General features: G+C 44.7%; 1 protein-coding gene across 2 annotated transcripts in view; it reads right to left on the reverse strand.

Annotated features, from left to right (window-relative positions):
• AGO2 (argonaute RISC catalytic component 2) overlaps positions 1-23,660 on the reverse strand; it is a 2,267,075-nt gene that overhangs the window by 1,533,701 nt on the left and 709,714 nt on the right. For both annotated transcript variants that reach the window (XM_044067244.1, XM_044067245.1), the window contains exon 6: positions 322-456. In XM_044067244.1, coding sequence (XP_043923179.1) covers positions 322-456 — 135 coding nt within the window. The remainder of the gene's footprint in view (positions 1-321; positions 457-23,660) is intronic.

Consider the following 23,660-nt stretch of genomic DNA (forward strand, 5'->3'; position numbering starts at 1 on the left):
ATGGACTTCCTAGAGATGTACCTGCTGCTCTCTGGAAATAACAGCTTATATTACATTGAAAAATTCAATCAGGATTATAAAATTCAAAGAGTAAATTCAAACCCATTTAGTATTCATTAAGGAGCCACATTTAAGATTCCAATACTCAAGGAACAGCAGCATTCAGCTAAGCTGTTTTTTTATTACATACATTCAGACCAGCAGCAGCAACAAAAAACAAACCAATGAGCAAAGACAATCCATTTTAAACTTACAATTATTTTAAAAATAATTAACTTGGAAACTGCTTTCATCCATTATGAATCTGTGCATACCAGTTACCTTTTATTTCCTTGGTAAACTTGACTCTCTGAGAGTCTGTTAAAGACTTCTGCTGTTCTTCAATGCTTTTAAAATCCAGTACTTCACACATAAACTCGATTACTGGCTGAGCTTTGTAAAATGCTGTGGCAGACACTAAAAATATGGAAAAATGATGCAATATAAGTTTTAATCATGAGTTTAAATCTGTAAAGTGATGTGACTTTTACATTTAAACTGGTATCTAACATAGAAATCCGACTGACTAAAATATGCAGACAATGTGATAATGGTCCAATTGTCTACTTGAACACTCTTCAATACCAGGTTCAGCTCTATTTGCAATAAAAAAAATGCTGTTACAGAAATCATTACTTAACTGTTCATACTGTGTGCACAATAACACAGGTAGGTGTGTGCGTGTGTACAACAAAACTTTGCTGCACACATACAATTTACATCAAAACAATGGCAACAGTCTAAAAGGAGGATAAATGGGAATATATTTACAGATTCAGGAACAAAGATACAAACTGGGCCATTTTTTTCATGATAGCACTCAACACCAACAGAGAGGCTTTCAACAGACCATCTTTCTGACACCAACATAATGGCAAAACAGAAGTAATTCAAACAAAACTGGTCCTCAATCAATAAACTCCTCTCACCAGGAACTTCCAAAACACCTTCCCCTCTAAATGCAGACCCTGATACCCCACAACAGACTGCAGATGCTCTTAACTCATTCTTCACAGAAACTATTCAAGCACTAGCTAAACAACTTAATGCCAACAACTTCTGTCCTCTAAGTAAACTAACCAACTCCTCTTTTAACTTTTCTCTACAACCTATCTCCACATCGTATATTCACAGACTTCTTCTCAAGCTAAAACCATGCACCCCCTCTGCTGATAAACTCCCTTCCCTTTTTCTTCAAAAGGCTGCTAAGGTTGTTGCATATCCTATATCTATTCTTATAAATAGGACAATTAGTGAAGGAATCATACACGAAGTTTGGAAGGTATCTCATATAATCCCTCTTCACAAAGGTGGAAACTCTACTGACTACTCCAACTATAGGCCTATTGCTCTCCTCTCACCTCTGTCCAAAATTATGGAAAAGTGTATCCACCTTCAACTTGTACAATATCTCTCAAAGCATAACATAATAGCAAACTGCCAACATGGCTTTAGACCACATCACAGTACTACCACTGCCCTGCTTTCTTTTGTAGAGACTATAAACCAGAACCGAAACAACAACTTACTCTCTTCTGCCCTCTTCATTGACCTCTCCAAAGCATTCGGTATGGTAAACCACCCCTTATTACTTAATACTCTTGAATCCATCTCATTTGATCCCCCAGCTATTAAATGGTTTAAATCTTACCTCACAAACAGAAAACAAGCTGTTCTCTGGGATAACCACATCTCGTCTCTCCTGCCTGTTTCCATTGGGGTTCCTCAAGGCTCTATCCTCGGCCCACTTCTTTTCTCCCTCTTCATTAATGATCTTCAAACAATAATCCCTCAAGCAACCTGCATTCAATATGCAGATGATTCGACACTCATTTGCTCAGCTCCATCTACCCCAGAACTAATCTCTCTCACCCAAAAAGTATTCAGTACAGTAGAAACATGGTTCTCTAGTGCTTCCTCTTACTAAATGCCAAAAACCAAACTTCTTCTTTTTACTCCCACATCTAGAACCTCCCCCTTACATTTCTCCATCTCTTCAAACAGCGCCACTGTTATCTTACCCGACACTTCAACTAAATTGTTAGGTATTACAATTGACAATAATCTCTCTTCGACCTACACATTAACAACTCCATAAAGCTAGTTAACAGAAAGATAGGATCCTTATATCGAATCAGACCTTTTCTTACACCATCTACCAGAACAAGGATTGCTCACTCTCATCTTATTTCAACTCTTCTATATGCTGCGCCTATCTTCACTAACCTCAAAAAAACCAGCCTTAACAAATTGGCAACCTGTTATAATAACATTGCCCGCTTTGCTACTGGTAATCCCTATAGAACTCATCACTGCCTCAACTTAAAACTTCTAGGCTGGCCTGAGTTTCAGAACTATCTTTTAATCCATCAACTCTGCATTGCCCATAAAATACTATACCAACCTAATAATACCCCCATACTCTCACAACTCATAACCCCTTATAAAAATCTCAACGCTCTCCGCTCATCCAGCAAACTTCTGACAAGTTCAACAAAGTCAAATAATAATGCTGGTGACTCTCTATTTACCAATGCTATTGGGACAAAATGGAATTTGTTACCCACTAGCATAACAAAGATAACTTCATTGCCCCTTTTCAAACAGAACATTAAAGTGCATTTCCAAAATCACTGGCTTTGCTCCTGTAATAAACCTGATTAGTCTATCACTATTACTACATAATAAAACCATTTCTCTTCTCCTTTCTACTCTGCATGCTTTTTGTCTTTCTTTTCTCTTCCCTTTACTTCTCTACATGCTATTCTGCAGTGCATCCACTTTTATTTTCACCACTTTCTATTCCCACCTTTTTTATTCTCCTTACCCTCACTCCTTTCTATGTTAATCCAATCAGTATTTTTTCAACTTGTTAATTGAGAATTGAACTGTATGGAGTGTTTTTAGTAACTAACTCTTGTAGTAGTTTTTTTATATATATAAGAGTGTTATCTTTTATTTTTAATGTTTGCTTGCAAACTATTACTAACTCTTAGATTTTCATTATAATGAGTACTGCTATTACATTTTTGTATGACAATTTTTTTTTTTTTTTTTGTATGTAAATTTTTTCATCTCTGAATGTATCTCACTCTGTGGAGCTTTTCTCCCCGGGCCTCTACTGAAAATGGAAATTTCTCCAGCTAGACTAGCCCGGTCAACAAATGTAAAATAAAATAAAATAAATAAAACGCAACAGTAATCACTCCTGAAAGCACCTGCCTACGTCTGGGAGTGCAGTAATATGAATGACTACTAAAGTCTGCCAAACTAACAATGATAAATAATACAAAGGCACTTTCAGGCAGTGAGAGTTGCGTGATACTATGCTATACGTCCATCAAGCCACAATTCAAGTTCCACTCAAACAATCAAAATAAGTGGCTGCCAGAAGAATAATACAACAATATGCAAATGAAATAGCCTGTGTGAATGTACAGTGATAACATGCCTAGAACATAAACAAGTTAACATTTGGCACTGTTTGGAAGCATGCTCTAAAACTGAATCATCACATCATCCATTTTCAGTATTTTGGAGTGTAAACCAAGTGCCCCCCCCCCCCCCCCCCCAATAAACATTCCTCTTTACAGAATGGTACAATTATATAACGGGCATGCAAAAGTAAAGTTCCTAAACCTCTTAAAAAATCAACACTGTTAAGTAGCATAACATTTACTAGTTTGCCTAATGTCAAGTGATAAAAGAAAAAAAAAAAAACATATGGGTTAGTATGGAGTGATTTAAAAGAAACAGTGCAAAAATGTATTTGGACTCCTCATGCTCAGATGTGAAAACAAAACAAAACTAGTACACCTCTGAGGGTTAGCAATATCAGACAGTCTTACATGTGTTTCTGGTAATCACCCTGAATACCCTTGATAACCAGCAAGTGAACATTTACAATGAAGACCAAAATATCATGCAGTCCATACACAGCATTACATGAATAAGCAGGGTAAACAGCAGCAAGCAGAGTGAGGTTTTATTCACAGTAACTCAGTGTATCTGTGCTACCAGAATAAAAAATTGCTTAATATGTACCGTATGCAATTCACTGCATAACATCAAGCAAATGAGTCTCAACTTGCTAATAGTAGCTACAGAATATGCAAATGACAAAACTAAACATGATGTAGCAACTTAGAAATGTATACAATTATCACAATGACCTGTGGTGATCAACAATTTAAGTGCCAGGATTTTCCAGTGTAGAGAAAGTGCAGTTGTGTACACTTAGCATAAATGCACATGTTCAAGTGTATTCACTGTTGCAGTCATTACGTTTGGATAATCTGCTGGCAGGTTGCCCTCAGTCGGCCTGATTAACAGAGCCTTGGGTCCTGCGTCAGTTGTTGTCCCTTCTTCCATGACGTCAGGTCGTCAGGGGTATAAAACATACAGCCGACGCCATTACATCAGTTTTTCTTGCACCAGATGTCAGGTGCCCCCCAAATGTAGAGCAAAATATATATAAATAATTTAAAACACAAAAATATACCTCCAAACAAAAGCAAATACACCAAAAAGGCTTTTAAGTGTAGTAAAAGAAAGGAGAAGCATAGTAAGAGAAAAAAACAGGGTGTTGGAGGGAGGGTAACCAGGACTGCAATAGTGAATACACTCGAACATCTACAATTATGGTAAGTGTACCCAACTGTACTATGTTCTTTGTGTTTCATTGTTGCAGTCATTACGTTTGGGTAGATTCCCAAAGTTATGGTTGGGAGGATGGAATTATACAGCATTAGGATTGGCTATAAGGCCGTGCAAAACAGTGGTGGCAAAGCCAGCTCTGGATTTAGAGATAGTTGGTAAATGATAGTGTTTGGTGAAAGTATGAACTGAACTCCAGGTAGCAGCTTCAAGAATATCCCTGGTAGGAACACCTCTGAGAAAGGCTGCAGAAGTAGATGCAGCCCTGGTGGAATGGGATCTGATCCCCTGGGGGATAGGTTTGCCATGGTGCTTATAGCAGTAAAGAATACAATGGCTTATCTATTTGGAAATGGTTTGCTTTGAAATAGCCTTTCCCTCTGCCCCTGCAGCAAATGCTACCAGCAGTTAATCAGATTTTCTTTCAGATTTAGTCCTGTCCAAGTAAATTCTAAGTTGTCTGTGTACATCCAGTGAATGCAGAATCCACTCCCCCCCTTGTTCTGTGGTTTGGGAAAGAAAGTTAGGAAATGAATGGTCTGATTTAGAGCCACAGTGGATACCACCTTGGGCATGAAGGATGGGTTGGTCCTGAGTGACACCCTGTCCGCATGAAAGATGATGAAAGGCTCCACTGCCATAAGGGCCTGTAATTCAGAAATCCTTCTAGCTGAAGTGATTGCTAAAAGGAAGGCCGTTTTCCATGAAAGAAATGTTAAGTCTGCAGTAGCAGCTGGCTCGAAAGGAGGCAGAGTGAGTTTCTCCAATACAAAGTTAAGGTCCCAGGCAGGGGTTGGAGCTCTGCTGGGTGGCCTCAAGTTTTTGGCCCCTCTGAAATACTGCTTTAGCAGAGGATGAGAGAAGAGAGGGGGTTCTGTGTTGTAATGAGCTGAAATGGCTGAGGCATAGATTTTTATGGAAGGAAAAGACAGGCCCTTGTGAAGCATCTCAGTTAAGCATTGCAAAATCTGAGGTAAATTGAGCACTGCTGTGCTCATCCCTTGAGATTGATTCCAGGCACAGAATCTTTTCCATTTGTCAGCATAAGATTTTCTAGTACTAGGTCTTCTCATCTCCAAAATGACATCCATCACAGGTTTGCTGAGGGATGCTAAAGGGGAATTTAAGTGATTAGCCAAGCTGCAAGATTTAATGTTTGGTGTTGAGGGTGCAGAATTTGGTTGTTCTGTTGAGACAGTAAGGAAGGTGTCTGAGGCAGGAGCCATGGAGAAATTTGGTACCCACTCCTACGCAGTCTATCAGAGTGTTGGCGAGGCCAGTCTGGAGCAGTCAAAATCATTTTTGGTTTGTCCTGTTTGACTTTTAGTAGAACTTCGGAGAGCAGAGGCAGAGGAGGAAAGGCATAGACTGATAGGCTTTTCCAGCTGAATGATAGAGCATCCACTTTCCAGGCTTTTTTGTGATGAGTTCTTGTGCAAAACTTGTCCAACTGGTAGTTCTGGAGTGAGGCAAAAAGATCTATGTCTGGGCTCCATTTGTGCGTCAACATGTGGAAAATCCATGGTTCCAGTCCCCATTCGTGTGGGTCCATCAGATTTCTGCTTAGTTTGTCTGCCAAAATATTCAACTTTCCTGGCAGAAATTGAGCCTATAAGTTGTACTTGATAGCTCAAGGCCATGTTCCACAATGCCATAGCTTGTCTGCAGAGGGGGTAGGAATGTGTACACCCCTGCTTGCTTATGTAACACATAACTGTGGTGTTGTCCGTCTACCAGTAGCTGTCCTGGATGAAGGTAGTCCTTGAAGGCTGGCAGTGCATTCTGTACAGCTAGCATTTCTTTTTGATTGATATGAAGGTGCATTTGATTTAGGCTCCATTTGCCCTGAAAGCACTTCCCTGCCAGATGAGCGCCCCATGCATATTCTGATGCAGCTGTAGTTAGAGTTTGGGCAGCAGCAGGGGGTGGTGTGAATGGCAGTCCCTTGTTTTGGTGGCAGGCCTCTGCCCACAATAGGAACTCTAGTTGCAGGCAAGGAATGACAGGAATCGTTTCCAGGCTGTGACAATGTTAACTCCATAAACTTTTTCAGTACCACTGAAGTTTCCTCATATGCAGTCTTGCATATGGGATTAGAAGAATGCAGAAAGCCATGAACCTCAAGGCTTGCAGTATTTATCTTGCAGATAGCAGGGTTTTTGTGGCCACCTGTTTGAAGTCACCAAATTAATTTGCTTTTTCTGGCGTAAGGAAAGCCATGTGGGCAGTTGTATTCAAGCTTGCACCCAGGAATGTAATTTTTTTGAGAGGATACAAATTGTGATTTATTTTCATTTATAGTGTACCCTACACAAATTAGAACCCTTTTTACAAACGCCAGATGTTTTAGAAGAATGGCCTTGTTTTCTGCCTGAATTAGGAAATCGTCCAGGTATGGGTATATATCTGAATATTTCTTTGCCTGCAAAATGCAATTACTGGAGCCAGGCACTTTGTAAAGACCCTGGGCGCAGTAGATAAGCCAAAGGGCAGTGCAGAGAACTGATAATGCAAGTAGCCTGCTTTGAAGCGGAGGTATCTTCTGCAAGATTCCCTGATTGGGATATGCAGGTAAGCCTCTTAAATCTAGAGTTACCAACCAGGCATCTTGCCAAGCATAGGAAGTAACTGGTGAAGAGTCAGCATCTTGAATTTTGGAATGTCCAGAAATGTGTTTATAGTAGATAGGTCCAGAACTGGACGCCATGATTCGTCTTTTCTGGGTACCAGGAAAAGTCAGGAATAGAAACCTTGTCCCTTTTCCTCTTCTGGAACTAGTTGAATTGCCCCCATGTTTAGGAGGGAAAGTAATTGTTTCTGAGCCTCTGCCCACTGATTTGGGGGCAGGTCTGGCCATCCGTTTGGAGATGGCAACGTCTGGAAATGAAATCTGTATCCCTGGGACACTATATTTAAAACCCATTTGTCCTGGGTTATAAGTTGGGCGGCTAAGAGGTAAGTACTCGGTAATTTTAAAGGAAAGTCATTGAGGCTGTTTACCACAGGGAGGTGTCTTGTTGTTCCCAGATTTGGAAGCAGAGGCATCCCATTATTTAGTTTTGAAAGTCCCTTGGGACTGAAACTTGGTGCTTTGGGAATGTCTGGGTTTGGCTTGAGGGGCTCTGCAAGGAACTGGAAAGGACCAGTTCTTAGTAGGCCAGTGCCTACTAAATCTTGGAGTTTGTACTTGTAAGAAATCTTTCACAGTTTACAAAGATTTAGCTTTATCTTATATCTTTTTTAGAACTTCTTCAGCATTATTGCAAAACAGACGGTCCTGCTGCAAAGGAGCATCCAACAATTTTGCTTTAACATGATCAGGCAGAGATTGCTCCTTAAGCCAAGCATGCCTTCTAAGCACAGACCCAGTAACAGCAGCCCTACAGGACGCCTCCAAAAAATCAAAACCACATTGCAAAGTATGTTTTCCAACTTGTTCAGCTGAATGCAATAAATCCTGTAAATCCTTATTTTCCACACAATCAGAAATTAACATAATTTTCTGTTTAAGCAGTCCCATGATATGCTGTTGATATTTTAGCATATGGAATTGACAGTTTAAAGCCCTGATAGCCAGGGTTGCAGAAGTATAAACCTTTTTACCCCATCTATCCAGCGCCCTGGAGTCTCTATCAGAAGGGTTAGGATTTTTAATAGTAAAAGCCTTAATGCCCTTGGCCCCTGAGAAATGGATTCAGGATCCGCAAAAGGATTTCTGAAAAGGAATTTGTGGGAATCAGGAACCCTGTAGTATCTGTCTGGTTTACAAGGTGTCAGAGGCAGGGAATCAGGGGTCATACTGGATTCTGAAAACACATCAACAATGTCTAGTACAGGAGGTATAGCCAAAGGCCTATGCTGAGGAAGAAGGAAATCCCCAAGCCTCTTTTTTGATTCAGAAAAATCCTGACTTTCCCAGTGGAAATGCTCCCTTAAAGTATGTAAAGTTTCCCCAAAAGAAAAATCCTCAGGGGGAGAAGCAGAAGGAATGGAATCCTCTGCATCAGAGTCCTCATAAGTAGGTATGGACAAATCCTGTTCATTAGAAGAGTCAGAAGAAACAGTCCTGTTCAGAACATTCATAGTCAAGTTCAGCCCTAGGCCTCTTAGAAGGTGGAGGTTGACTACCCTTGATAAGAGTAATTAAATCTTCAGCCATTTTAATCATTTGTTTTTTTAGGCGTAGGGGCCTGAACATGTGGCCTGGGCGTCATTTGTTTAGACACAGATCGAGATTTTGGCCTTAATATTGAAGGTGGTGTCGGTTTAATATACAAATCTGTAGGCCTGAATACACCCTCAGAAGCCGGTGCCTGCACAGCGGCTCCGACCCATCCAAGGTAGAGACATCTGCGGGTTCCATAGGTGATGAAACTCGCTGCATACCAGACTCCGAATAGGTCTCAGTAGAGGCCTGCGAATCAGACGTAGCAGGTATCAAGGGAAGAGAAAGTGCCTCACTGAGTACCGGGGAACTGGCGACTGGCTTAGGAGAAGCGTCGTTGGCAGTTCTGGACCTCAATGGCCTGTCTCTGTCTTTTTATTTGCGCTTTTTCAGTATTCCGGTAGTCAGATGGCTAACCGACGTCATTTCTGGATAATTAAACTGAGAACCGAAATATTTTGAAGCAAAAATGTACAGACGACGGATAGTACGCTGATTAAATAAAGCACAAAACCGACAGCAAGGTACGTTGTGGTCAGGGCCTAGGCAAGGAATACAGTACAAATGGAAATCCTTACGAGGTATTTGCTGCCCACAAGTAATACAATTATTAACTTTTACTGACATCGGTAAGGAGCAAGGAAATGTTTCCCCAATGGATACTTAACTTTTAGTTGAACACTTCAGTTCTGAAAGTCGAAAACGAAAATTTCATGAGTCAGCCGACCAGCACTCGCGAACTGCTTCTGCTTTGGGCACCGCGCGGCAAGAAAGACTGGTGTAATGGCGTCAGCTGCATGTTTTAAACCCCTGACGACCTGACGTCATGGAAGAAGGGACAGCAACCGATGCAGGACCCAAGACTTTGTTAATCAGGCCAACTGAGGGCAACCTGCCAGCAGATTACCCAAACATGATGACTGCAACAGTGAAACACGAAGAACATCCTCTGCTTGTTTGCAATGCTAAGAATACCGTGTTAGTAAAAAAGCACGTTAGAGCTTGTCTTCAGAGGAAGCTACCCAGCAAGTCCCGTGTCATGGTCCTTCAAATCATAGATGGATCTGCCACAGTGCCTACCAAACCATTCATTTCCATGACAAAGACTTTTTTTTTTTACCCTGCCCTCCCCAAAGTACCAAGCCCAATGGCACCTCTGCCAGCATTCAATCAGCCCATTCATTCTACAATCATGCGACCCAAGAAACTCCAGGTGTGGTGAAAACCCTATGGCCCCACTTGCTGTCCAGGAATCCCCAATGTGTTCATCCACTCTCACGTAGGTTCATAGGTGTAAGCTAGACAAAGTACCTGTGACCCACAAATTTGATTTATATAGGGGGTTATTTACCGACTGCCTCTGTCCATCAGAGACACATGCACTAGACTAGGGGTGAATTTCCAGTTACTCATCCACTAGTCCAAGTTGCATTTAAATAGGTGCTTCACATGGATGGGGAGAGCCTGTTCCAGAGAATTGGAATTCTCTAACAAACATATCTATCTGTCCAACATGTCTTATTTATTTTGCAAGTAATTTAATCTAGTAGTGCTGATGCTATTTGTTTTGCAGAAGGTTCATCGAAACAGGGTCTAGAGATGGCTTGTATGCCAGATCATCACTTATCAGAACTCTGTATGATGCAAAGAAAAGAGATGAGGCTTTGGGGCTATTAGTGTAAGGCATTGTGTTTACTTTTGTGGAAATTCCAGATGCTGCATGTATCCAGTCAGGTACATACTAAAGGAGCATTATACTCTATGATGGGCTTGATGAGAGCAAAAGGACAGTTGTGTACACTTACCATAAATGTAGATGTTAGAGTGTATTCTCTGTTGCAGTCATCACACTTGGGTTATCCCTGCCAGGGTAGCCCTCAGCCGGCCCGAATATCAGAGACTTAGTATTTCTGCGTCGGTTGCTGTCGCTCCAGGACTGACGTCAGGTTGTCAGTAGTACAAAGTAAGGCAGCAGACGCCATTGCATCAGTTTTTCTTGCCCCAAAGGTCAAGAGCCCCCCAATAGGGAGCTAAGTTATGGTGGAATAACACCACCAGTAAAAAGTAAATACCAATAGTCCTGTAAGGAGTGAGGAAGAGAGAGAGACATGGGGGCTGGAGGGTGGGAAACCAGGACTGCAACAGTGAATACACTCTAACATCTACATTTATGGTAAGTGTACACAACTGTACTATGTTCTTCGTGTTTTACTGTTGCAGTCATTACACTTGGGTTGATTCCAAAGCTGAAAAATGGGTGGAGGCAGTCAAGAAAAGTTGGGGCTGGTTAGTATGCCCTGCAGGACTGTGGCTGCAAAGCCCGCCCTGGATTTGGAAAAGATAGGCAGGTGGCAATGCTTGGTGAAGGTATGAACCGAACTCCATACTGCAGCTTCCAGTATGTCCCTGGGTAGGGACTCCTCTGAGAAAGTCTGTAGAGGTTGAAGTTGCCCTAGTGGAATGTGTTCTGACCCTCTGTGGGGGTGGTTTTCCATGGTGTTTGCAACAGAAATGGATACAGTGTGCTATCCATTTGGAGATGGCCTGGCCCTCTGCCCCTGGTGCAAAGCTGACTAGTAACTGGTCAAATTTCCTAAAGGGCTTAGTCCTATCCAGGTAGAATCTGAGATGTCTGTGCACCCAGGTAGAATCTGAGTTGTCTGTGCACATCTAAAGAGTACAGGATCCTTTCATCCTTATTTTGAGGTTTAGGGAAAAAGGTGGGCAAATGAATAGATTGGTTGAGAGCCACACTGGACACCGCTTTAGGCATGAAAGTTGGGTTAGTCCTGAGGGAGACCCTGTCAGCATGGAAAATTATGAAGGGTTCCACAGCCATAAGTGCTTGTAGCTCAGACACTCTTCTATCTGAAGTGATGGCCAAAAGCAAGGCTGTTTTCCAAGAGAGGAATTTTAACTCTGATGAAGCTGCAGGCTCAAAGGGGGGGGGGGGGTGAGCTTTTCCAACACAAAGTTAAGGTCCCAAGCAGGGGTAGGGGCTCTTCTTGGTGGCCTTAAGTTGTTAGCCCATCTCAGGAACTGTTTGATGAGAGGGTGTGAGAAGAGAGGTGGCTCAGTGCTTTAATGTGCAAAGATGGCAGAGGCATGGAGTTTAATGGAAGAGAAGGAAGGGCCCCTGTGGAGTAGGTCTGCTAGGTAATTCAGGATGAGAGGTAAGGATGGCTGTTGCTGGGTCAACTCCTTTAGTCTGGATCCAGGAACAATACCTTTTCCACTTGTCAGCATAGTATTTTTTAGTACTGGGTCGTCTGGCTTCATGTATAACATCCAGGACCTGCATGCTTTGGCTGGCCACTGGAGGAGAAGTCAAGGAATAAGCCAGGCTGCCAGGTTCAGGGTGTGCAATTGTGGATGCAAGAACTTTCCCTCCTGCTGAGTCAGGAGAGTTGGAATCTGAGGGAGGTGCCATGAAGGCAACAGAGACGGACTGCGCAGTAGTGGGTACCAGTGCTGGCGTGGCCAGTCTGGGGCAATCAGGATTGCCCTTGGTCTCTCCTCCCTTATTTTGAGTAGTACTCTGGTAAGAGGAGGAAGGGGGGGAAATGCATAGACAGAGTTTTTCCCATTGGAAGGACAGGGCATCCACTTTCCAGACCTTGCTGTGAGGTTCCCTGGTGCAGAATTTGATGAGCTGGTGGGTTGTACGGGGAGGCAAATAGGTCCACCTTCGGGGTACCCCATTTCTGGGTCACAAGGCTGAAGGTGTTGTGGTTTAATTGCCAATATTGTGGGTCTAGGAGATTTCTGCTTATGTTGTTTGCCAGAGAGTTTTGGTTGCCTGGCAGGAATTGGGCTTGCAGGTGAATATGCATGGCTGAGGCCGTGTTCCAAAGGGTCATAGCTAGCCTGCAGAGTGGATAAGTGTGGGTTAAACCCCTGCTTGTTGATGTATCAAATCACTGTGGTGTTGTTGGTTTTGATTAGAAGAGGCCCCGGAGAGAGTAGGGATCTGAAAGCTGTTAGAGCGTGCTGAACAGCTAGCATCTCTTTCTGGCTGATGTGCAGATTAATTTGATTTGGGCTCCAGTGGCCCTGAATGGACCTGCCGTCCAGATGTGCACCCCAGTCCTAGTCGGATGTGTCTGTGTTTAGGGTCTGGGAGGCGTGGGGTTGTGTAAAGGGAAGTCCCTTGTTGTGGTTGCATGCTGCTGCCCACCAAAGGAACTCCTTCCTTAGACAAGGTATCATAGGTATGATAGTTTCCAGGTCCTGAGAATGTTGGCACCAAAGACTTTTTAAGTATCACTGAAGTTTCCTCATATGCAGTCTAGCATATGGAATGAGTAGAATGCAGGAAGCCATGAACCCTAAAGCTTGCAGGGATTTCCTTGCGGATATAACTGGGTTCTGTTGGCCATTTGAGAGAAGTATCCTGTCAGATAGGCTTGTTTTTCTGGAGTAAGGAATGCCATCTGGGATGCTGTGTCCAAGCTTGCTCCCACAAATACAATTTTTTGACTGGGGAGTAGTTTAGACTTCTTTTCGTTGATAGTGTACCCCAGTGAGGTTAGAAGGTCGTTTAGAAATGTCAGGTACTGCAACAGCTTTTCCTGTCTGCCTGAATCAGGCAGTCATCCAAGTAGGGGTAAATTTGAATATTTCTTTGTCTGCAAAAGGCAATGGCCGAAGCCAGACTTTTTTTTTTAAATTCTGGGAGCAGTGGATAAGCCAAAGGGAAGCACAGAGAACTGAAAGTGCTGAGATCCTGCCCTGAAACGAAGTATTTCCTGAAAGACTCCCCTGATAGGAATGTGGAGGCAGGCCTCTTTTAGATCCAGGGTGGCTAGCCAAGCATCCTTGGAGAGCATGGGTAGCAGCTGCTGGAGGGTGAGCATTTTGAATATTGGTATCACCAGGAAAGTGTTTAGAATGGATAGATCAAGGATAGGGCACCAGGTGCCCTCTTTCCTGGGCACCAGGAAGAGTCTGGAGTAGAGATCTTGGCCTGTTTTGCAGGAACGTGATCTACTGCCATCAGAGAGCAGGACAGGACTTGCTTTTGAGCCTCTGCCCACTGGTTTGGTGGTAGATCTGGGAACCCTTTTTGGGGTGGAAGGTGCGGATGGAAAATTTGTACCCCTGAGACACAATGTTCAGAACCCAGTGGTCGTTGGTAATGGTGACCCAGGTGCTTGCATGAAAGGAGAGTTATCCTCCTAGGGGTAAGTGAAGGTCGGCAAAGGGAAGGGAGGTGGGGATGAGTTACTGTGAGTTCTTACCAGAAGGGGTGACTTAGAACTCCCTGGTTTTGAAGTGGAGGTAGTCCACTGCTTAGATCTCTGCATTCCCTGTGGCTGCTGTCTAGGGGGGGTCTGGTTCCCCGAGGTCTAGGCTGGACAGGTTTACTGGAAGCAGGAAAGGACCAGTGTTTGGTGGGACAATGCTTGCTGAACCTAGGCGGCTGGACCTGCAAGTCGTCCTTAACTGTTTGCATAGACTTTGCTTTTTCTTCCATCTTTTTCAGGACCTTTTCTGCCTTAGTGCCAAATAAGTTATTTGCTCATGGGGGCATCCAACAATTTAGATTTTACATGGTCTGGCAGGGGCTGTTCCTTAAGCCATGCATGCCTTCTGACAGATCCAGTGACTGCTGCCCTGCCAGAAGCTCCTAGGGCATCAAAACCACAGTACAAGGTGTGTTTAGTTACTTGACTTGTAGAATGCATTAACTGTTGTTATTCTTTAGATTCTGCCCAAGCAGGAAAGGAAGACATCAAGAAGTTATGTACTCACCATAACGTTCGATGTATGTAGTCCATCTTGCCTCACAATCTTACCCGTGGGTTCGAAGCTGAACCTCGGCTCCGACTCGGCCATACTCCAGCTCGAAGTCTTTCAATTGGCTGGGCTAAGAAGGTATCCCATGCTGCACTGCTCCCTTTCCCCACATCTTGTTTGCTGTGAGCTAATCATTCACTCCTCCACATACAACAACATACAGAGAAGGAAGAACATACTAACCAGAAAGGAATTTGAAACCATACCTAACCCCTAGGTCCCTCCAGGATGGGGGAAGGAGGGGGGGTAAGTAAGAATGTGAGGCGAGATGGACTACATACATCGAACGTTATGGTAAGTACATAACTTCTTGATGTTATGTAGTCCAATCTTGCCTACATTCTTACCCATGGGACAGCGTCCCTGGGAGGCTCAGTGGAAAATACTCCTGAGCACTGTGGAACCAAAGGAAGACTCGTCTCTGGACACCAAATCTAACTTGTAGTGAGTAACAAAGGTGTGAGGAGATGCCCATGTAGCCGCAGCACAAATATCATCCATAGACAACCTGGCCTGAAAGGCTGTAGATGTAGACACAGATCGGGTAGAATGAGCCTTCACTTGAAATGGTAAATCCCTGCCACCTGAAGCATAAATGAATGAAATACAACTGGAAATCCATCTAGACAAAGTGACTTTGGAAACAGGAGACCCAATCCTGTTTTCTGAAAATGAGACAAACAACTGATCCGATTTTCTAAGATCCTTCGTTCCACGTAAATAGAATTGTAATAGTCGTGCACATCTAGCTGATGAAATCTAAATTCTGCCTTGTTCGAGAACTCTGGAAAGAATACAGGTAGCTCAATGGATTGGTTTAGATTACTGATGGAAGCCACTTTCGGGTAGAAAGGAAGGGTTCGGTCTGAGAGAAACCCTGTCCTTATGAAAAATCAAGTAAGGTGGTCTAACTGATGAGGCTTGGAGCTCTGAGACACGTCTGGCTGAAGTGATGGCTACTAAAAAGAATGTCTTCCAAGTCAAATATTTTAAATCACAAGTGGCTGCAGGCTCGAAGGGGGTGAAGTGAGACATTGTAGAACAAAATTTAAGTCCCAAGGCATAACTGGTTCAAAAACTGGAGGACGAAGCAGCATAGTGCCCTTCAGGAATGCCTTACAAAGTCTGTGTGCCATGAGACTAGGCTCATCAGCTACGTGAAAAGTGGAAATAGCCACCAACTGGACTTTAATAGCTGCGGCCGCTGATCCCTGGTTGAAAAGTATGGAGAGGAACTACAGGACTGATGAAATTGGAGCTGTATAAGGATCAATTTGTCTTGCATGCGCCCAGATGGAAAATCTCTTCCATTTGCTGGAAAAGATTTTTCTGGTGGAAGGCTTATGGGAGGAAGACAGAATATGAACCACTTCCAGCGAAAAATGATGAAGCCTGACTAATGATGGAAATGGAGGAGCCAGGCTGTTAACCGGAGGGTCTGAAGGGAGGGATGGCGTTGCCCTGACATATGAGTCAGCAAATCTGGTACAGGGTCCAAAATCCAGGAGGCGTCCACTAGGTAAGGATGGAGAAAGGGGAACCAAATTTGATGCGGCCAGTGTGGACCAATCAGAATCATTTTGCTTCCCAAAGATTGTGCTTTCTGAATAACCTTTGTCAGCAGAGGAACAGGAGGGAAGGCATACAGTAGACCGGAGGGCCAATCGTGAACTAGAGCGTCCCTGGGTGATTCCCCCTGAGGGGGGATAAGGGTGAAGCAGCTGCTGCATTTGGTATTGAGGGGGCTGGCAAATAGGTCGCAGCAAGGCTGACCCCACCTGCGGAAAATCTGCTCAGCAACCCGATTGTTCAGGGACCACTCGTGAGGCATCAGAATAGCTCTGCTCAACCTGTCGGCAATCACACTGGACTTCCCCGGAATGTGCATTGCTACACGAAAACATTGAGAAGCCACTGCCACACTCACATGGCCTCTCTGCAAAGGGGATACAACTTGGTTCCTCCCGGTTTGTTTAGATACCATACCACCGACATATTGTCTGTGTGAATCGCAATTGTCCCGAGAGGAAGAAAGCTCTGAAGTGCTTGCAACGCTAGTAGAACTGCTCATCTCTAGGACATTGATATGCAGATGCATCTTGTGTTCCTGCCACGTGCCTTGGACTGTCCTGCCTAGATAATGCCCCCCCATCTGGGAGGCGTCCGTGGTCACTGTGGCAACAGGATGGGACGGAAGGAAGGGTTTTCCCGCATCGAGGTTGCTGGTGTGAAGCCACCAGTGTAGATCCTGCTTGCACCTGTCTGTGATTATTATGAGAAGAGAAAGAGGAAGATGTTGCAGAGACCACTGGGCGAAGAGTAGCCATTGAAGGAGCCTCATGTGTATCCTCGCCAAAGGAACCAGCATAATCGTAGCAGCCATCGTGCCCAACAATCTGAGGATCAATCTTGCCTTCCCTCTTCTCAAAGCGAGTAAAGTGTACACCTGCTGTTGTAAACTTTGAATCCTTTTTCTTGGTAAAAACACCTTCATGAGCATGGTGTCTAACTCGGCGCCTATAAAGGTGACACGCTGCGAGGGCAACAAGGCAGACTTTTCCCAATTTAGAGTGATGCCTAATTGTTGACACAGTTTGATCGTGGCGTCTCTGGTTTGTAGGAGTAGACGCCTGGTGGTGGCAGAAAGGAGCCAGTCATCCAGGTACGGAAACGCTTGGAATCCCTGACGTCTCAAGTGAGCCGTTACCACTGCCATGCATTTGGTGAACACCCTGGGGGGATGTGGTGAAACCAAAGGGCAGAGCGCGAAATTGAAAATGACTGGCTCCCAGCCGGAAGCGTAAATGACTTCTGGATGCCCTGTCCATCTTTATATGGTAGTAAGCATCCTTGAGGTCGATGGAGCACATCCACACTTCTTTTCCCAACAATGGGAGAAATAGATTGCAACGTGACCATTTGGAACTTGGACTTCTTTACATGGGTGTTCAATCTGCTGAGATGCAAAATGGGTCTCAGGTCCCCTGTTCCTTTCGGCACCAAAAAGAATCTGGAGCAAGTCCCTAATCTGATCTGGTCTGAGGGGACAGGCTGGATGGCTCCTTTTTCTAGCAGCTTTAAAACCTCTGAAGCTGCAGAATCCCTTTGATTGGGTGGAACATCTGGGATTTTTTTGATCGGAGGGGGAGCTGAAGGGAATGTGATATCCTCCGGAAATTATTTTCAATACCTATTGGTCCTGAGTTATACTTTGCCAGGCCTCTGGGTATAGTGAAATGCGACCCCTGGACTGGCTCCGGAAATGCACAGTCGGGCCTCCCATCAGGAGCGCTGGTAGGGAGAACCACGAAAGGAATCGCGGTCTCCCTGGTTACACGGGCCACCTCTGCCCCTAGGGTGACATCTGGCAGAATTACCTCCCCCTGCCCTGCCTCTGGAGGGGGACTCACCTTGTGCATCATGAAAAAATCTCTGCGATTTTTTGAACCACATCTTCCCACTCCTCTGGGTCTTGGGATAAGGCCTAGAGGGTAGGAAAAAATGGACTCTCACAGCAGACAAGAGTTTTTACCTCTTGCTCGCGCACCTACTGAGTGTGTCCTTCACCTTGGTTCTGAATAAGAAGGAACCATCAAATGGGGCGTTAGTGAACGTAGACTTGAAGGCCTCCGCGAAATTACAGAGGCGCATCCATGAGTGTCTCCTAAGAGCAACTCCCGAACTCGCTGCCCTACCCGCTCCTTCGGTTGCGTAAGAGATCAGCCTCATGGAGGAGTTAGCAATAGAGTTGAGGGTAGACATCTAAGCGTTAACTTTCTGAGCCACCGCATCAGAAACATTACCCTGTACAGCATCTCCAAGCTCTTTCAGGAGATCTCTTTGGAGCCATGTAAAATGAGAAGTAATTCAGTGACTGCAGTGTAAAGGCCGCTGAAGAAATCATACGCTTTCCGTACTGGTCCATGGTCCTAGACTCCTTGTTAGGAGGATGGACGGTAGACAAAGTCTCAGCCAGTTCCTTCTTGGTGGCCGCTGCCACCACCTTGGCATCTACAGGAACTCCCTTAGATAGAAACTCTTTGTCAGAGGGGGCGGACAAGAATTTGTTGGGTCTCTTGGGGACTGGTTCCACAGAGTCAGAGGTTTCCCCACACCCTTCGACAAACCAGATCTAAAAGCACCCAGGAGGCAGAGGGCTGAGCCCCAAAGGCCATCAGGAACGACTCCTCCTCGCAGGGAGCTTTGGAGGGACAGTCACCCCTTTGCTTCAAAATTTCCAGGATGTCAGAGAAAGAGACATCCTCAGAGGATGACTTGGGGGACCCCTACGATTCCTCGAGGTCGGTGTCTGACGTGAGGGAGTCAATGTGCTTCCTCTTGCACGTACTTTTTCTGGGTGGCTCCTCAGGCAAAAACACTGAGGGGCCCTCAGAAATATGGGGACCACTCATAGGGGTATCCTGAGGCCTTGGGTCGAAAGATGGAGGGCGATCAGAGACCCGCACCGGAGCTGGAGGGAACAGTGTGTCAGCGCCAAATGATGTCGCTGAGGACCTGGCCAGTGCACTCCGCATGGCCTCGAAAGCTGGTCCCCCTGGCTCCGAAGATCAACCAGCTGTGGAAGACCTCAGAGCAGAAGGGACCAGGTCTGAAGCCGAAGCAGGGGTCAGGCTTCCCCGAGCCTAAGCACCGAAAGGGAGGCTAGGAGCCAAAAAGCAACCCGAAGCCTCCCCCTTGGGTCCGACCGAGTAACCATGAGTCCTGGGCCCCGTGGACAGAGCCGACGGGGCCGGAGCTGAAGCCAGAGCCGATAAGCCAGGATGGGCCATTGGAGCCAACCTAGGGACATCCAACTGCGCCGACCACTCCGGCTCCGAAAGCAGAGATTCGATTGGAGGAGGAAGTACCGACGCTGGTTGGGTGACAGGCTCCGGAGCTGACTGGGCTGGAGCCAGAAATTTTGCCAGAACCGGTGACTGGAGAAGTCTCTGCACAACTCTATCTACATCCACATCTGAAAGAGTTCTGGAGGACCTAGAAGATAAGGAAGGAGATCTAGACCTCCTCTCCGAAGTAGACCTACGTAGAGGAGAGACCGGCCTAAAATTTGGAGACCTGCTCTGAACTAGCACCTCCGCAATCGGCTCTGAGGGACTTGGAGCTGAAGCAGATTCAGTCAATATACTAACCTCCTGCGGCTTCGAGGACAGTGGAGCTGAGGATGCCACAGTAGGTTTCACTACTTTCTCCAGAGGCTCCGAGGATACAGATGGAGCCGGAGAATGCTTTTTTGCCTTAGAAGTTTTAGCCTTAGAGGGAGAGGACTTAAAGCTAGAAGCCCTTCCCAAATCCTCCTCGAAGAAGGGTTTCAAAACTACTTTCAAAATTTGTTTGTTCTTCCTCTCCTGAAGAACACATGGGCTAAATGCAAGGCAAAAAGTACAAGATCCCTGGAGATGAATAGCCCCCAGACAATAAACACAGTGTCCATCAGTGATAGATATCTTATAACCACATTTAGTACACTTCTTAAAGCCCGAGGGCTTATGCTCGTTCGTATCCTTAGACATGATGAGAGAAACACCAACCGTTAATAAGTCAACCATTAATATATAAAGCGTGGGAACTAAGCAAAACCACAACAGACAATGACACAAGACCTCTAACTTAATCGGTCTTAACAGGAACACAAGGAAGACTATGTCCTCTAATTTAAACGGTCCTAGCCCGAAGGATAGGTACCTACTAACACTAACAAGCAACACAGAAGAAGGGGCGGACTAGGTCCTCTAATTGAAACGGGCCTAGCCCATAGGGGAAACAGTTAGCGGGACACCACAAAAGACAATACCACCAGAAAAAATTTTACCAGGGGTTAGACCAGTATACACACACAACACACAGCTATGAAAATAGCTTTTTTTTTTTTTTTTTTTTTGAACACAAAACTGTCAATAAAGACAAAAGTGATACTTAGCCGCAGCCAAGAGCGAGACCACGTCCAAGCTATACGAGCGGCAAACGAGATCTGGGGAAAGGGAGCAGTGCAGCATGGGATACCTTCTTAGCCCAGCCAACTGAAAGACTTCGAGCTAGTGTATGGCAGATTCGGAGCTGAGGTTCAGCTCCGAACCCACGGGTGAGAATGTAGGCGAGACTGGACTACATAACATCTTTTGTTTAATCTAGGAATTCCCGGAGTCTCTTTTTAGACTGAGGGTAGTCTTGACTCTCCCATTGGAAATGCTCCCTTAAGGTATGCAGGGTTTCTCCAAAGGAAAAATCCACTGGGGGGAGAGGCTGAAGGAATGGAATCTTCCACATTAGAATCCTCACAAGTAGAGAGGGGTTGTATGTCTTCATATTCAGATGCATCAGATTCATCTGAGTCTTGTTTAGACAGAACTACAGGGGACAGATCTCTTTTCCTTTTGGAGGGGGTAGCTTGGCTTCCCCTGATCAGCATTATAAGGTCTTCCGCCATTTTAAGCATTTGAGACAGTCAAGGAAGCAGGTGCCTGAGAGTGGGTCGTTGGTTTCTTGGTTGTGGTTCATACCCTGGGCCTTAGAAACTCAGTCATTTTTGAAAGAACGGTAGTTGCGAAAGAAGATGTCAGTTTGTGCCAAGAATCAGTAGTGCAAAGGACTTCCTCAGAAGCCGGTGCCTGCTCAGCTGCTCCGGACCCATCCAAGGTAAAGACGACTGCAGGATCCTTAGTTGAAGAAGAGTTTTGCAGCATACTGGACTCTGAAAGTCTTGGTAGCGGCCTGCAAATCCACAGAAGCAGGCATCAGGGGCTACGAAAGCGCCTCACTGAAGACCGGAGAACTGGCAACTAGCTTAACAGAAGCGTCATCAGTAGGTTTGGACCTGTGTGGTCCGTCTCTGTCTTGATGTTTTTTCAGAAGATCTGCTGTTGGATGGCCTACCAAAGCCATAATGGAGGTCGAGGACTGTAAGTGAAAATATCTGGCTACAATAAGGGCCTGGTGACGGATAGTTCTGGCACTGAACAAAGCACAGAAGCGACAGCAGGGGACGTCGTGGTCTGGGTCTAAACAAGTGATGCAGTAAGAATGGAAATCTCGGTGTGGTATTAGTTTTTCACAGGCAAGACAATTAACTTTTTCTGACATTGGTTAGTGCAAGAAAAAAGGATCCCCAACGGGGTACTTAGTGTTAATCCCCAACGGGGTACTTAGTATTAGAAGACTTCATCTTCAATTCAGTAGATGAAAACTCAGGTAGCGGCCGACCAGCACTTGTGTGAACTGCTACTGCTTCAGGCTCCACGGCAAGAAAGACTGGTGTAATGGCATTGGCTGCCTTACTTTATACTACTGATGACCTGACATCAGTCTTGGAGCAACAGCAACCGACGCACAAATACTAAGTCTCTGGTATTCAGGCCAGCTGAGGGCTACCCTGGCAGGGATAACCCAAATGTGACGACTGCAACAGTGAAACATGAACATGTACCAGAGTTATGACAACCTAACTGGACCTGGAAACCATGCCCTTGTTTACAAGTTAAGCAACACTGGATTTTTTTACCATCTTGGACATGTACTGGTCAAAGGCTAGGTTACTATCTACATGAGTTCCCAGACCTGACCAGTGAATCAACTTTTAGGGGTGTTTTATGGATTATATACTTAACCAGGGTGGCAGGCTTCCTAAAATATATTATAATGCACTTCTTGGTATAGCTCATGAGAGTTGGGTGGTAGGGAGTGGGCAACTTACTTGTGTGGGGTAGTCTACCTTCTCCCCCAGCAGAGATGCCCTCTGAGAGGAAGCAAGCCTCCTCATGCTGAATTCCCCTTGGTTTATTGTGCCATTTACACAAAGCAGTATAGGGGCACTAGCACTGACTTCCACTAGGCGAACACGCATAAGTCCTGCTAAGTGTCACTTATGTGGCAACCTGACCTGCTGTCCCACCTCCAAGTACGGGTGAGCCAACAACAGCTGCTCAATCCCACCCCCAGCTCCTACAGATGTCTGAACCACTATATGAACTCTGGTTGCCTAAGATAAAGGCAGGTCTTTGACCCTCTACAGCACAAAGCTGGCATTTTGACAAAGACGGTGTTGGTCACTATTGTCTGAAAAGACAAATGAGAGTCTGTAGACAACTGCCACTCTCACAAGGAATCAAGACAGATGTGTGGAATGCCTATCCCATGGACACAAAGGTTTGTGTACCATTAACTATCCTTGCAACAAGAACGTTTTAGCCTATGACAGTACATATTATAACTTCTGCAGGTGCTAACCTTGCAAATACTACACCAGTTTCTTGACATAATGCTGCAGCATATGGAGAAATACATGAGGTTTCCACTGACAGCAGATGAGAGAACCATCACTACAGGCAGGCATTCAACAACAAAGCCAGTTTCTGTGAGGTTTTGCATGCCACTGAATCCACCCAAATGGTATCGGATATATCAATCGGAAGGAATTCCACTCCAACTGGAAGGTGGTATGCAATGCACAGGACACTACATACTGTGTCTGTGTACCATCCAAGCAGCTTCCATTATTCCTACATCTAGTACAGATTTACTTTAATAAACCTGGATGTGCATGCCCAAGATGATCAGCTCAGTCTGACATGCACTACAATATCTTAGCTATTACAGACTAATACAAGATAATGGATTTGGAAAACAAGCATATCTAGTAAAAAAGTAAAACAGTTCATCTATATACATGCAATATCATACATAATACAAGGTAATGCAAGATGATAATGCATTTGGAAAAGTACCAACACGGTCAAAATATGGAAAGGAAGAATATGCAGTGCAACAATAAAGGTGCAATGCATCTGAGTTACTTATGAAGTTATAGCACCTATACAAGGATGTCTAAACTGACAGACTAGATATATAGTATGTAGTCTGGCTGATTAAATGCACTTGATTAAGGCTGTGAATTACTTATGTGCTTCATCCTGTTGCTATGGGTTTATTTCCTTCATTCTCCATTTCCCTATTTTGTGACTACAAGTAAGGTATTTAATCAAACTGT

Source organism: Protopterus annectens, chromosome 3.part1 (assembly GCF_019279795.1).
Source record: "Protopterus annectens isolate FY-2018-M chromosome 3.part1, PAN1.0, whole genome shotgun sequence".
Taxonomy (NCBI): Eukaryota; Metazoa; Chordata; order Ceratodontiformes; family Protopteridae; genus Protopterus; species Protopterus annectens.